This window comes from Tarenaya hassleriana, unplaced genomic scaffold (assembly GCF_000463585.1).
Source record: "Tarenaya hassleriana unplaced genomic scaffold, ASM46358v1 Cleome7, whole genome shotgun sequence".
Classification (NCBI taxonomy): domain Eukaryota; kingdom Viridiplantae; phylum Streptophyta; class Magnoliopsida; order Brassicales; family Cleomaceae; genus Tarenaya; species Tarenaya hassleriana.
In genome coordinates, this window is record NW_010969548.1 from 1794709 (window position 1) to 1809278 (window position 14570).

The 14570-nt window shown below is 40.2% G+C and overlaps 2 protein-coding genes across 3 annotated transcripts; one reads left to right on the forward strand and one right to left on the reverse strand.

Annotated features, from left to right (window-relative positions):
• The first annotated feature begins 313 nt into the window (after nucleotides 1-313).
• Nucleotides 314-7292, forward strand: LOC104800751 (6-phosphofructo-2-kinase/fructose-2,6-bisphosphatase). Of its 2 annotated transcripts, XM_010523659.2 has the most exons (23): nucleotides 314-663; nucleotides 765-828; nucleotides 1107-1399; nucleotides 1553-1771; nucleotides 1869-2078; nucleotides 2179-2274; nucleotides 2454-2552; nucleotides 2656-2685; nucleotides 2776-2829; nucleotides 3021-3074; nucleotides 3147-3224; nucleotides 3478-3569; nucleotides 3653-3710; nucleotides 3836-3910; nucleotides 4060-4107; nucleotides 4344-4441; nucleotides 4720-4795; nucleotides 5457-5519; nucleotides 5603-5694; nucleotides 6176-6244; nucleotides 6346-6409; nucleotides 6715-6780; nucleotides 6965-7292. In XM_010523659.2, exons 1-23 carry the CDS (start codon nucleotides 490-492, stop codon nucleotides 7040-7042), a joined length of 2250 nt encoding a protein of 749 aa, XP_010521961.1. In that variant the 5' UTR covers nucleotides 314-489; the 3' UTR covers nucleotides 7043-7292. The 2 variants fall into 2 exon arrangements, with proteins under 2 accessions (XP_010521961.1, XP_010521962.1); XM_010523660.2 differs by lacking the exons at nucleotides 314-663; nucleotides 765-828 and having other exon boundaries at nucleotides 1279-1399; nucleotides 1543-1771.
• Nucleotides 7293-7408: 116 nt separating this feature from the next.
• On the reverse strand, nucleotides 7409-9435 carry LOC104800752 (zinc transporter 6, chloroplastic). The gene is made up of 2 exons (XM_010523661.2): nucleotides 8641-9435; nucleotides 7409-7873 (listed from the first exon to the last, which is right to left on the reverse strand). The coding sequence occupies exons 1-2, from the start codon at nucleotides 9316-9318 to the stop codon at nucleotides 7547-7549; spliced, it is 1005 nt and encodes a 334-aa protein (XP_010521963.1). The 5' UTR covers nucleotides 9319-9435; the 3' UTR covers nucleotides 7409-7546.
• Nucleotides 9436-14570: the final 5135 nt, after the last annotated feature.

Sequence of the window (14570 nt, forward strand, 5' to 3'; positions counted from 1 at the left end):
ACCGAAGCGCCCATCCCTAGATCCATATACAAAGAATGGTCCCGAATCTAGGGTGAATTTAGTCGGATCGAAGGCTCGGGAAAACATCCCGTTTATCAAAAAAAAAAAGTTTTTATACTAAAAAGTCAACGCCCACTAAAACAAAAGTGCCAGTTAGTCAAAGGAATGGGCCCCTCAGCCCAATAAAACCCCAAACAAACCCGACCTGGATCAAACAATCGGAAGAAGCCTGAATTACGATCCGACCCGACCCGACCCGATACACCAACCACGTGTCTGCCCTTATCCCAAAGCTCTCACTGCGAGGAACAAAAAAGTTTTCCGGAGAAACGCCAAAAAGGAGAAAATAAGCTGCGCAGCGGCTTCGTGTCTTCGCTTTCTATCAGATCTCTTATCCATTGAGAATACTCTGTATTCATCTGTAACGTATCTCTCTCTCTCCCCTCCCTAGTTTTCGTTCCAATCGCAGAAGACAAGGAAGGTCAATCCATGGGGACTGGTGCATCGAGGAACACTGAGGCGGAGGAGGAGGATGGCTGCAATGGCGGTGGTGGTCAGCTCTACGTTTCGCTGAAGATGGAGAATTACAAGATCGAGGGCGACCTTACCCCTCATGTTTACGGCTCTGTTCCCCTCATCGGTTCCTGGGATTCTTCCAAAGCCGTGAGCGTTGGGTTCTATTTTCTTCGTCGTCCTCGTGTTCTCCGACGTCGTTTTTCGTTTATCTGATCGTGTTTCTACTTTGGTTTATCGTTTTGGCGTAGCTTCCGATGCAACGTGAATCCGCGTCGATGTGGGAATTGAGTTTCGTCGTTCCTCCTAACCACGGTATCGTTTTTTGGTTTCATTTTTCCCCCTTTGGTATGATTTCTTCAATTCGGAGGATGCGTTTCCACGGTTTTGAGTATTTCATGGAAGGCAGAGAGCATGTTGCACGTGTTGTTTCCGTTATTTGATGGAGACCCAACTCCGATACTGGGTACTTCTTGCTTAGTGTCGTGGGAAACGAGAATGATAATGATTGTCTTGGTTATGTATTCATTGTTACTCGTGTGTGCTTCCAATCCAATTTCTTCATCTAAGCTTTTGTTTTGTGTTGATTTTAGAGACTTTCGATTTCAAGTTCTTGTTGAAGCCAAAGTACAGTAATGCGCCGTGTATAGTGGAAGAGGGTCCGAATCGGCTTCTTACAGGAGGATCATTGCAAGGAGATGCGAAATTAGCTCTGTTTAGGCTTGAAGGAGATGTGATTCTTGAGTACAGGGTGTTCATCAACGCCGACAGAGTTTCTCCATTTGATCTCGCTGCTAGTTGGCGAGCTTACCGTGAGAACCTTCAGCCATCCACTGTTCGTGACGTTCCAGATGTCAGTATAAATGCTGCTCCATCGGGTGCTGAGGTAGTGCGTTTATTCTCGCCCCTTTCTTTGTTACCCTGATTGTATTTCTCTGTTAGGATTTCGGATATATCAAATTGGTCTGACTGGAAAATATCATGTCAATCTCGGAGAAGGTTCCCACTAAAAATACGTTTTTCTTTGAGGTTCTTGCAGAATGGTCCTTCAGGCACTTTGGAGCTTGATCTCGAGCATTATGTTGTTCCTGCTCCTGCAACTTCTGCAAACTCAGCCCATGTTTATGCAGCTAACAATGCTGAGAATCCACGGTCTCTTACAGCCTCTGGTTTGTTTCGTATGAGCGATGCCTTGAACTCCGCATCAGATATTTCCAAAGATTCTGGTGTTGAGGTTGATCAACCTCCAGCTGTAAAGGTTCTACTTCCATTAGCCACATAATAAATGTTGAGCCTGCTTTTGTATATCAAATGTATGTCCTAATTTAATCACTTTTATAACATTTTACCCGTAGGAAATGGAGGTCAGTATCCCAGATCCTTCAAAGGTGTTTTCTGCTTCAGGAACAGTTGAGTCGAAGTCAGTGGGGACCCACTCACCTCTTCAGAAGCAAGATTGTCAAAGGGGACTCTTTGTTGATCGAGGTGTTGGCTCCCCCAGGCTTGTCAAATCTTCTAGCTCAAGCTCATTTATGGCCGATACCAAACCTGATATAGAAACCAAGGTTTGCACTAATCTATTTTCTGTCATACCATTTGGATTATCTGAAACTTCATTGGTGTCTGATAATGTTCTTTTATCTGTCTGTCCCTCGTAATTGTTAGAATTCAATGCCAGCTGCTGCAGGAGCTGTTGCCGCGGCGGCTGTAGCTGATCAAATGCTTGGGCCTAAGGAGGATAGACATTTAGCGATTGTCCTGGTAGCTTCCTCTGCCTCACAAATTTTTTCATAGTTTCTATGTGGTCTTTCTACTTGTGTGCGCTGGTTTAGTTGTTGACAGATGGATACAACTCTAGCTATGAATTTTGTTTAGAATAAGTTAATTCAGGTAACTGAAGTTCTGATTTGTAGAATTTCTCTCTAATTGATTTGGATTAGGTCGGCTTGCCAGCTCGAGGGAAGACTTTTACTGCAGCTAAGCTAACAAGATATCTACGCTGGTTGGGACATGATACGAAACACTTCAACGTTGGAAAGGTTGTTATTTGTTACAGTGACTCCTTGTTATTTTCATCTACGTTCGCAAATATGCAACGTTTGTGAGGGTAAATTGACTCAGTCATTGTTCCTGTTCTTACAGTATCGGCGCCTTAAACATGGAACTAATCAGGTAAAGCTTGGTTGTGAAAAAATGGGTTTTGTAAGTTTTTGTTCTCTCTTTGGACTTTTGTGATAGAAAAGATATATGGCCTTGTTGCAGAGTGCTGATTTCTTTCGTGCTGACAATCCAGATGGCGTAGAGGCACGCAATGAGGTAAAGGAGAAGCAGAATGATTTAGCTTATCCTCTTGGATATTGTCTCTTTCTATGATGTCTTTCTGCTTATGGTAGACTCCACATAAAAGCTTCATATTCACAAAATAATGCGAGACATTTCAATTTGTTGGAAAATGTTGACACTATCTTCTTCTTTGCACATAGTTTTAATATATGACATGCCACTAGGTAGCAGCGCTTGCAATGGAGGATATGATAGCCTGGATGCAGGAAGGTGGTCAAGTAAGTACCTTTCCGTTAGAACTTATCACCTGGTTTGTCATATCCTGCAAGGTAAGTAGCTTTTAATTGTAGGTTGGAGTCTTTGATGCAACTAATAGCACCAGGGTTCGTCGGAATATGCTGATGAAAATGGCTGAAGGGAAGTGTAAGGTACTGTGCTCTAGCGTCGAGATATTGCTGAGATTCCTTGTATAAGTATGATGCCATTCTCATGTACAGCCTGTATTCAAGCACAAACTTTTATGTGCCATAAAGTAGAAAGTGCATATGACGTAGCCATGATGATTATCTATGGATTCCTTAGATGCAAAAACAGAGTTGTTCTTGCCTGGGAACATGACCATGTATTGGATATGAAATTTGTTATTGGCATCTGATTTACTTATTTCTTTCTTGACTGCAGATAATTTTCCTGGAAACACTATGCAATGACGAACGTATAATTGAAAGAAACATACGCCTTAAAATTCAGCAAAGTCCTGACTACGCAGAAGAGTATGGTACTCTCTCAGTAATTTAAATTTCTTGTCTAATTCACCTCTTTCACCTGCTAGCTGACAGTATTCTCTCCTCGGCAGGCCAGATTTCGAAGCAGGGTGCCGAGACTTCAGAACCCGTTTAGCAAACTATGAAAGGGTCGTTATACAAAGCTGTATCTTTTACATATGTCCTAATTATTTGCTGGTTAAGCACAATTCCCTTAGTCTCTCTTGTAGCTTTCATATCAGATTCACATGTTGGATATATTCTTACCTCAACAGGTTTATGAGCCTGTAGAAGAAGGTTCATACATCAAAATGATTGATATGGTCAGCGGAAATGGTGGACAGATACAAGTATGTTGCTTACCTATTTCTACAAATAATCATTTAGCTGAAGGTGTTTATCACCAGATATAAAATAATCAGATTTGTTTTTTCTACAACTTGTCAATAGTGTATATGGAGGTTTTCGCTTTATGTCCATTATTCCATTTTGATTGCAGGTGAATAATATTAGCGGTTACCTACCTGGAAGAATTGTGTTTTTCCTGGTACGGATTTGTGATACAGGACCTGGTGTATTACCGTTAGTACATATCAATGTGTCTTCAGGATATTAACATTACACTGAATCAGCATAGTAAATTATACAGTTGATTCCTAGCCCAGGCATATATGGTGCTTGTAATGATACAAATGTCAAACTAGTATAAGAAATGTATCATCTGGCTCAATTCATTGCATGCCATGGTTTTTAGAAGTCACTGATGTTTGTAATATTTTTAAGGTAAATACGCATCTCACTCCTCGCCCAATACTTCTCACTAGGCATGGTGAGAGTATGGATAATGTTAGAGGCAGAATTGGAGGGGACAGTGTAGTAAGGTATGTATTTTCTTGCTTACATTGACTGTAAGTTAAACTTTGAGTTTGAGCGCTTGATAAACAAGTGTTTGCTCAGTCACTGCCTGACACTAGAATGTGAGACATCGATAAGTAACTCTCTGATCTGCAGTCATTTGATTCAGTGGTTACTTCGTGACATCGCCTTTTCCAGAAGATCACATCTTCATTTATAAGCTAATTTAATTTGGTTTGTGTATCCCCCCCCCCCTCTGTTTTAAATGTGAGTTTTCGTTATCTATGCTAACTGTGAAAAACAGTGGATCGGGAGAAATTTACGCCAAGAAACTTGCTAACTTTGTCGAGAAGCGACTGAAATCTGAAAAGGCTGCTTCGGTAAGTATCACCAAGTACCAACACTAACGATCTGTGATACAGCCGATTTATGGGCATTTGTGTGAGAAGAAGGGTCATTGGTTTAATGTGTATCCATCACCATACATATGGAACTCTATAGAAGTTTCTAGTGAGCACCAACTCATATTATAGTTCTATCATTTGTTGCAAATCCATGATAGAAGTTATACATGAAATCTATTTCAGAGGTGGGATGTCTAGAGGTAAATTCAGTAACCAAACAGATACTAGGTTGATGTAGACTTAAGCATTCTGTTGTTGCCGCACATGTGATAGTAATGCCTATAGCGGTCCACTTTTGATGGCCTTTCTTTCATAGGTTACATCCCAATAATTTTGGCATTGGATGGATGTCTCACCACTACACCTGATCTATCGTGTAGGCTAAAGTGAATCCAATATCTCTTGAACTTGGTGAATTAGTCTGTATACATGTATATGTAAAAACAAAGGTGTACAAATTACACTCGACTAATTGGATGTGGGCCATGGTTTTTGGCTTAAATACATTGTACTATGCTTATCTCAGCCCTGAAAAAACACTCGTTGGAGTATGTTTATGATTAATCAACCTGTCTTATGACGTTTCAATTTTTCCACGCACGTAGACATTGGATCTAAGTTGTCATTTTTTCTTCAGATATGGACCAGCACTCTTCAGAGAACAATCTTAACAGCGAGTTCTATAGCTGGATTTCCTAAGGTAAGCATATCCGGGAATCTCTTTCAAAATCTTGTGATAAAATATTAATATCTAGAAATCATTCTCTCTTCTGTTCATCATAGGTGCAATGGCGTGCCCTTGATGAGATAAATGCTGGAGTTTGTGATGGAATGACATATGAAGAGATAAAGAAGAACATGCCCGAGGAGTATGAGTAAGTTGATTTGATGGAAGCAGTGTTTATAAAAAAAAAAGTGTTATTGATTCTTGTTAACTGAAAACTGCTGATCCTGTATGCCATGTTAAAAGCATCAAGAAAAATAAACTAAACATGGTCATGGAAGCATTCTTGAAATCATAAAATAATTCTTTGGTGATGGGATCTGAAAGAGTTTACCGAGGGCACAAAACCTGTTATCTGCCCATCATCAAACCCTGATACTGCATTAAAGGGTTTATGTATCTTATTTTTCATTTTTTCTGCATCACATGGAAACTCTTAGATAACTTGGAGCTGTACAATTGTATTACTTAACTTGGGATTAAGGCGATGAGGATGAATTACATGAAAACTCCTAGATAACTTGGAACCGTACTATTGTATTACTTAACTGTCCACAAAGAGTACGAAGTTTTGTTGCACAATTTTCCATTGAAACCATCTGTAACTCATCCTCTCATGCATCAAATTGCAGATCTCGGAAGAAGGATAAGCTGAGATACCGATACCCTCGTGGAGAATCTTATCTTGATGTAATTCAAAGGTACACTCTTTAGCTTTTCCTGAGTTCACTTGTATAAAAACATGCATGAAAATTTCCGCCTTCAACCAACTCTCAGAATGTTGCTGCTTTTAACATTGCAGGCTTGAACCTGTGATTATCGAGCTAGAACGGCAAAGAGCTCCTGTCGTTGTGATATCTCATCAGGTAACACCTCATAATCCAAAGTAGATTTGAAGAAATTGAAATATTTTTTATAAAAAACTTCTTGGTTATCATTTAAAACTACTGATTCTGAAATTTGACTGTAAGTTAAACTTTGGAGGTAAAACTGTGATTAAACCCTGGATTTTATTTTTATTTTCTACTAACAAAAAATACATGTCTGTTTTCTGTAAATCTGTTTCATTTGATGATGTTTCTTCTGCAGTTTTGGAAGTAAAAAATACATGTTTTGGGACCATCAGTTTCTAACGCCGTTGAGTTTCTATCCCCTGTTCTTGCTGTTGTAGGCCGTGCTGAGAGCATTGTATGCCTATTTTGCAGATCGGCCCCTCAAAGAAATACCCCACATCGAGGTAAGCACGCCCTCCCGCTTGTCTTGTTTGAGAGTTTTGATCTATAAACCACGAGAAATTGACTATCTATTATGATATATCCCCAACCAATCCGAGATCCAAACCGAAACTGAAGCAAGCATCTACGGTCCGAATACGAATATTCAGACATGAATTCTCGTCATTCTTTTTTGTTTTTAAACAGATGCCACTTCACACAATCATAGAGATACAGATGGGGGTTTCAGGAGTGCAAGAGAAACGCTACAAACTCATGGACTGAAACTACGACAGCAACTACAGAAACGTTTTTCGTTATCTAACCAAAACTTATATAGTGCTTTGGGAAAAGACATGCTGAGATTACACTGTGGAATATACCAAAGTTGCTTCCCAGCAGAACCCATACAGGATCATCTCTTTATTCACTCTTTTTGTTCCCACGTCTCAAATTGTTAATACTCCATAGTCCATTCTGGTAATCATTTAATATACAGAGATCTCATAGAAATGGACGGTCCATTTGAGTTTCATTCCAACCCTTGGTTTCCTTTTGGGTGACCAAGTGGGTTTTGTGTTCTATTTGGTTGCTATATATTTGATCCAAGTCTACGATTTCTTCTGATGGACCATGCAAAATTGCAGTAAAAATACCAAAGAGCAAATCTCAGTAAATATTTGTTTCAATTTCAAATGAAATTTGCCCAAAAGGGTTAGATGCAACTTTTCATCAATGCCATTATTCTCTTTTGGCTGACATGTTAGTTACAAGAGGGGGTCACAAACTTCAAGCCCAGAGAGCAAGCAGAGACATGGAAGCAGAACCCAACACCAAAGCCATGAAACACAGCTTCTTCAGCCGGGAACCAGACACGGTGTCGGCCGTCATCATCTTGTTATGGAAGAAGTCCAAGGCGATGAGATCGACGAGGGCCATATATATCAGAATCCCAGATGAAAGTGACCCCAATAACCCTTCCATTATGAGGGCGTTCGGGTTACGGTCATCATACCCTGTTGCCCAGAAAACCACCATCCCTACAAGTATTCCTGCCGGGGTTGTGGCCGAGAACATCATACACATGTATGACACTGTCCCCGCCCCAAAACCCGCCTGAAATATCCATCACCGGGAATCAGCACAATCTAATCTACACATGTTCATGCCTGATATGGACACCCAGATGCATCAATCATCATGACATCAATAAACCAGAAATAATGCTAAGGCGCTGTGATTTGGCCGAGAGAATCATGCCCAGATGATTCCCTTTCGTCATCTTCAACCAAACAGGCGCACGAACGAATCGGCATGAAAATAGCATATAGACAGAATTTCTATTAACAAATTACATGAAAAGACGTATGCAGAATGTCGACATGTACTTGGCAGAGTGGAGCCTCTAAAGATACTTTTTTTTTGTCAGGACATCAAAATTTGTTTCTGATATGCTAAGTAACATGGTGTTGAAATTGTTTCTCAAAAAAAAAATTAAAACTTTAATAATTCAACGAATATAATAAAAGTATAAAACTAAAGTTTTTGAAGATGTGGAGAGAGGAACTGGAAAGGAGAATGGCGATCTTGCCATTTTGCAAAAGGCAGACAAATATAAAAGAGGGATCTTTATAGACATCCAATGAGGAAACAAAGCGTATTTCTCCGCCTAGTTATCATCAATAGTGTGGAATTAAAAGATGGATTAATTAATCAATTGTATAAACAATTAGACATTCCATTAAAATATACGACAAAATTTAAAAAAAAAATGTCTTGAAAGAGTATTGGTAAATGTGCAGCAAAACCAAACAAAGGAACTTGAAATCTTAATCAGATATTAACAGATTGAGGTAAGTGGAATTTGAAGATTAGGGAATTACCTGAGCGATGCAGCCGCCGAGGCCCATGCCCTCGAAAATCTGATGGAACGAAAGCGCAGCGATCAATGGTCGGATCGTACACTGATTTTGCGACATCCCCATCGTCATTCCTATGATCACAGAGTGAAATATTATCCCAATCTCAAGCACTTGAGACACTAATCTTTGCTTCATCTTCACCATTTCCTCCTCACTACTTTCAGAAAATTCCAAATCCGCCCCGCTTTTCCCATCTGTCATCTCCTTCCCCCCCACCGGCAAATACTCAACCTTCGATCCTCCGCCGCCGTGTCCGACGTGCTCGCTCGCCGTCAAGTCGACCAACAGCGCCGTTAGGGCTCCGATCAGCGTCACAAGCCCGGAGAAGGGGAAATCCCTCCACGGATGGCGGGAGGCCACGTGGCAGTCGGCGAGCGAGTCGTACGCGTCGGGGAGAACGTGGACGAGCGACGTCGAGAGAATGACGCCGGCTGCGAAGCACTTGATCACCAGAACCGCCTTGTCGTAGAGAGGCTTCCCCTGAAAATACCGCGCGAGGAGAACCGGCGAAGAGATTCCAACGGCGCTCGTGGCAAAGATGACGAAGATGGAGATCAGTTTCATGTGATCCGCGGCGGTTCCGTCCCTGCACTCCGCTGCTCGGAGAGCCGCCGCCGTGTCGGTTGCGCAAGACGCCATGGATGAGGTAAAGACGAAGCAGAGACAGAGACGGCGGAGACGAAGATGAAGAGGTGAGGAGTAGGGGGAGAGGGGTATATCGGGATAGTGTGGTTCGCGCAACACCGTAACAAACCTCCCGAGTCCGTTTATAAATTAATTAATCAGTAATACCAAGTCCTTTTGTGTGGGGCCAGCGACACGTCAGTCAAGCGGTTATTGGAATAGCGATTCGCAAGTGCTTTGTTGAGTAAGAAATCCAATTTCGATTTTGGAAAAAAGATAAAATCTCAAATCTCTGCTTTTTGGGTTGTGGTGCTCTATTTTCTGAAGACGACGACGTTTGACTCCTCCTCCTCCGCTGATTGGTTGATGACCATTCACCAGCGTTACATGGGCTTCTACCTGAAGGCCCACTTAAAGCCTACTATTTAGAGCAAAAAGCCCATTTTTTCTCTCCGTAGCGTTGACCGTTGACCTACATTTTATGGGACCTTATTTGAAGTCACGTGTGGAAGTCCAATAGGCCTATTAGTTTTCTTTTACTGACGCGTTTTTTTTTGCGTGGCACATATTTTTGTTAATTTCAAAAACTAGAAAAAAATATATTTTTTAATATTCTGAAAATTTATCTCACAAATCCGGATGAATATCTCTTCCATGACATTTAGATTTAAATCTGAAACAAAAATATTTATACCATTAAATCATCTAAATTTGGATGAATATTTATATATATTTCATTTTCACTACAAGAAAACAGTTATATAGCAACGGAAAAATCCGTCGCAAATACAAAGGAAATCCGTCGCAATTAAGAATTTGCGACGGAATGCGATGGACTTATTTCCGTCGCTATAGCGTGTCGCAAACGTATAACGGTCGTTAATATGCGACGGAAGAAATCTGCGTTTTGCGACGGAAAGTGACGGATAATTCCGTCGCAATTTGCGACTCGCAAATGTTTTAAAATTTTTTTAAAAAATATATATAAACAAATTATATACTATATATACACGTACATATATACATTTTCACATACACATACACCTATATACACATACACATTCACACATATACATATATACACATACATAAATACTCATACACATATACATTTCACAAACACATACACATACACATAAACACACACATATACACATATATTCACATATACATACACATACATATTCACATTCACATATATACACATACACATACATAAACACACACACACATACACATTCACACATACATACACATTCACTTACACACATATATAAACACACACATATACATTCACACATATATATACACATTCACACACAAACATACATACATACATACATACAATACACACACATTAACAACACATAAACATACATACACACAAAATATACATACACATATATACACACACAAAATATATATATATATAATCCATATATACTCATATATACATATTCACACTCATATACATATACACATACTTTGATATATCTTAGAGATATTTTGAAGGAAAACAACGTTGGAAGAAAATTGGAGAAGATTAAGATTTTTTTTTGGAAACTTCAAAGTCTGAAGGAAGAAGACGAAGTCGGTGCTTTTATTTCGTGTTGCGACGGAAATTACTGACGCCATCCGTCGCAAAACGAAATAAAAACCGCGAAAATTTGAAAATTTTCATCGAAAATAACGAAATAAATGAAATTAGTATTTGCGACGGAAATTTCCGTCGCAAATCCGTAGCTAATTCTGAAAAATAAATAAATTAAATTAGAAATAATTAAAATTAGCATTTGCTACGGAAATTTTCGTCGCAAATAATGTTTGTTATTGCGACGGCAACATCTCCGTTGCATTCCGTCGCAAATTTTCGACGGATTTTACGACTCTTTGAGATGTAAAAATTTTTCCCGCATTCCGTCGCTAAACCGTCGTATTCCATCGTAATTTTGTATGACGGAATTTTCCGTCGCAAGTTCCGTAGCTATACGAGAATTTTCTTGTAGTGTTTTTTTTGGTAAAGTTGGATATCCAACCATAATCTTTTGGGTGCGGTGATAAATTCTCTTATTCCAATCACCTGCAAATCACGTGAAACATGTAAACCACATATAGGTTTGTTGGAGAATGGAATCGAACTCATGACCAAAATAAATAACGAAAATGTGTTTCATAATACGATTAAATGGTTGTTGAAAACCAATAAATAATCGGTAGATAGATGTATAGAATGATCATTGAAGATCACCATCATCATACACCAAATTCCTTTGCATATTGGTCACCGGAGATTTATAATTTTATTTATATAATGTTACTTGTAAGAACATCAAAATTTAACATACATATACATACATTAATTCATACATATATATAATTTGGACAAATAATAATAATAGAAAAAGATCTTTAAAAAAAGTGACGTGCACGTGCTTAAATTGATGTAACATGATGCTTTATGTATAAAAAACAGCCAAATGAAATTCCTACGTTAGACAATCAAAAGTCTTATCTCCCTCATGAAATGTATTGCATTAAACTATTATTAGGTTCGAAAACAAATGCACTACCGTGTTTTTATCGGTCGTATCTCTGTGTTATGAAATTGCTACTGTAATTTAAATTTCAAATTTTATGTAGTAAAATTTGATACACCAAAAAATTATACCAAAAAATTATCTTGGTGTATGTGTAGAAAGATATCATTGTTATTACGTAAATTTAGAATTTTTACTGGAAATTCTGTACGTAATAAATTGTACGTTACTCTAATAACACGAACAAAAAACCATTCATTTATGTAATAGCTACAATGGGCTTCCTTGTTCGGCAAGAGGACATGCAGACCTAACTACGTGCTGTTTTATCCCATCTTCCTACGTCGGTTCTTGGTCATCGGTCTCCCTTTGAGCTTCTTTTCACTGTCACACCAAACTACTCCAAACTTCGCACATTTGGTTGTCTTTGCTACCCATGGCTTCGGCCGTATTCCCGACACAAACTTGATTCCCAATCACCTTGTATATTTGTTGGTTACTCTCTTACACAAAATGCTTTTCTTTGCTTCCGTGTTGCTACATCGTGGTTATATGTATCCCGACATGTTGAGTTCGTCGAGTCTGAGTTTCCTTACTCTCGTCTCGTCTCGGCCTCTAACGTCGGTTCTACATCACCCCTATCTACCTCCCATTCTCACTCCTCACTTGTTCCGACTTGGCCGTCGACAAACACATCAGCGCCCGTGATGCTCCCACGTTTGGCTCCTTCATCTCCAGAACACACCGATTCACCCTTGACTAAACACTACGACCCCTCGTCAGACTCTTTACACCGTGACCCGCATGATACTACCTCACCATTACCATCTCGACTCTCAGATCCCTCACATAGTCCACCTATTACATCGGCCTACCCTCCACCAATCGTCACTGAGCCATTAGTCACCACCAACACTCATCCAATGGTCACTCGGGCTAAAAACCACATCACCAAACCTAACCCTAAAATCTCCTTATCCACCACTCTTGACCATTCCCAAGACTTGGAACCCACGTGTGTTTCGCAGGCTTTGAAGGATCCAAAATGGCGAAGTGCGATGACGGAGGAGTTTAATGCCTTGCTTCGCAACGACACTTGGAGTCTTGTACCTCCACACCCGTCTTACAACGTCATTGGTTATAAGTGGGTTTTTCGAACTAAGCGTTTATCTGATGGCTCTGTTGACAGGTACAAAGCTCGTCTCATGGCAAAGGGATTTCAACAAACGGCCCGGTATTGACTACACTGATACATTCAGTCCAGTTATCAAACATGCCACCGTTCGAAGCATTGTCGTGTCAAAAGGTTGGACTCTACGACAACTTGGCGTCAACAATGCTTTTCTCCAATGCACACTTCATGAAGATGTCTATCGTACCCAATCGTCGGGATTCATCGATCGAGATAATCCTTCATCTCTATGCAAACTTCACAAAGCTCTATACGGTCTTAAGCAAGCTCCGAGGGCATGGTAAAATTAGTTTTGCCAGTTTCTCCTCCACTCCGGGTTTAGTAACTCTCTCTCTGATACTTCTTTGTTTATCTACCACCGTGATAATGTTGTCATCTATCTCCTTGTTTATGTGGATGACATCATTATCACCGGTAGTCACAATGCATCGGTACAAGAATTCATTGATCGTTTAGCTCAACGCTTTTCCGTCAAGGATCTCAGTGATCTAGCTTTCTTCCTTGGTGTTGAAGTTACCCGGACAAGTAAGGGAACTCTTCTCACGCAACGACGCTACATCACAGACATCCTCTCATGCCATAATATTAGGGCTGGGCATTTTTACCCGAGACCCGCGGGTTCACTGGTACCTTGTCTCACGGGTATCCAAAACATGTAACTCGTGAGATAACAAGATAGAAAACGGGTTTAACGAGATGAAAAACCCGAGTTTCGGGTTCGGGTTCGAGTTTAAAGATTTTCTGACGGGTTATCTCGCGGATACCCGATAATATTCAAAAATTCCAAAAATATCCTTTATTTTTAATAATTTTACAAAATACCTAATTCTAACCTAACCCTAATTTTATTCTACCTAATCTCTTTATCGTCGTCAACCTCTCACCTCCTTTTCTTTTTTTTTTTTTTGTCAAAGACTCACTCTCTCTTTGTCTTCTCTTCGTTCCTTCTTAGAAGTTGTTTTTAGTCATCCATGGTGGAAGCACTACATACTTTTTTTGGATAGGTCCATAGATTCTGTTTCCGTCGTCTCGCCGTCTCATCGTCTCTCCCTCGATTCTGTTCGTCTCCACCGTATGTGTCTCCCTCCGTTAGTCCATTTCGCCGGCTGTCTCAGTTTGCCTCCTTCATGTCTCGTCGTCTGCGTCTCAAGCTTGTCGTTAGTCTCGTCTTCGGTGCTCAGACTCCCTTCGTCTCTATCTCTATCTATTCGGTGTTCTCCTCTTTCTCCGCCTTCGATTTTCTCCGTCTCTCTGTTCGAATCTGCCTCCCTCGTCTCTGTTCCACTCTGCCTTGTCTGGCTTATTTCACAACTTTATTCCCCCTCTGCTCGACTGCCTCGTCTCTGTCTTGCTCTCTCTCTGTTCGGGTAAGATTTCATTTGTAGTGTTGATGTTCGAATCCGTCTCTGTTCGAATCTCGGCCTCGGTTTCGTTGTTGATGCTGGGAAAGATTCTGCACAGATTTTTTTAAGTCACTCACGGGTTTGGATCTCGCGATCGGATCTCGCGAGTACCCGATCTCGTGTGGCGGGTTTTTG

Bases quoted from the DNA above. Each gene is read 5' to 3' on its own strand.
- LOC104800752 (XM_010523661.2), bottom strand. From the start codon at position 9,318: ATGGCGTCTTGCGCAACCGACACGGCGGCGGCTCTCCGAGCAGCGGAG. The intron at 7,874-8,640 runs GTAATTCCCTAA...TGGATATTTCAG, and splicing joins TCGGCGGCTGCATCGCTCAG to GCGGGTTTTGGGGCGGGGAC.
- LOC104800751 (XM_010523659.2), top strand. From the start codon at position 490: ATGGGGACTGGTGCATCGAGGAACACTGAGGCGGAGGAGGAGGATGGC. The intron at 3,711-3,835 runs GTCGTTATACAA...TTACCTCAACAG, and splicing joins GTTTAGCAAACTATGAAAGG to GTTTATGAGCCTGTAGAAGA. The intron at 5,695-6,175 runs GTAAGTTGATTT...ATCAAATTGCAG, and splicing joins AACATGCCCGAGGAGTATGA to ATCTCGGAAGAAGGATAAGC.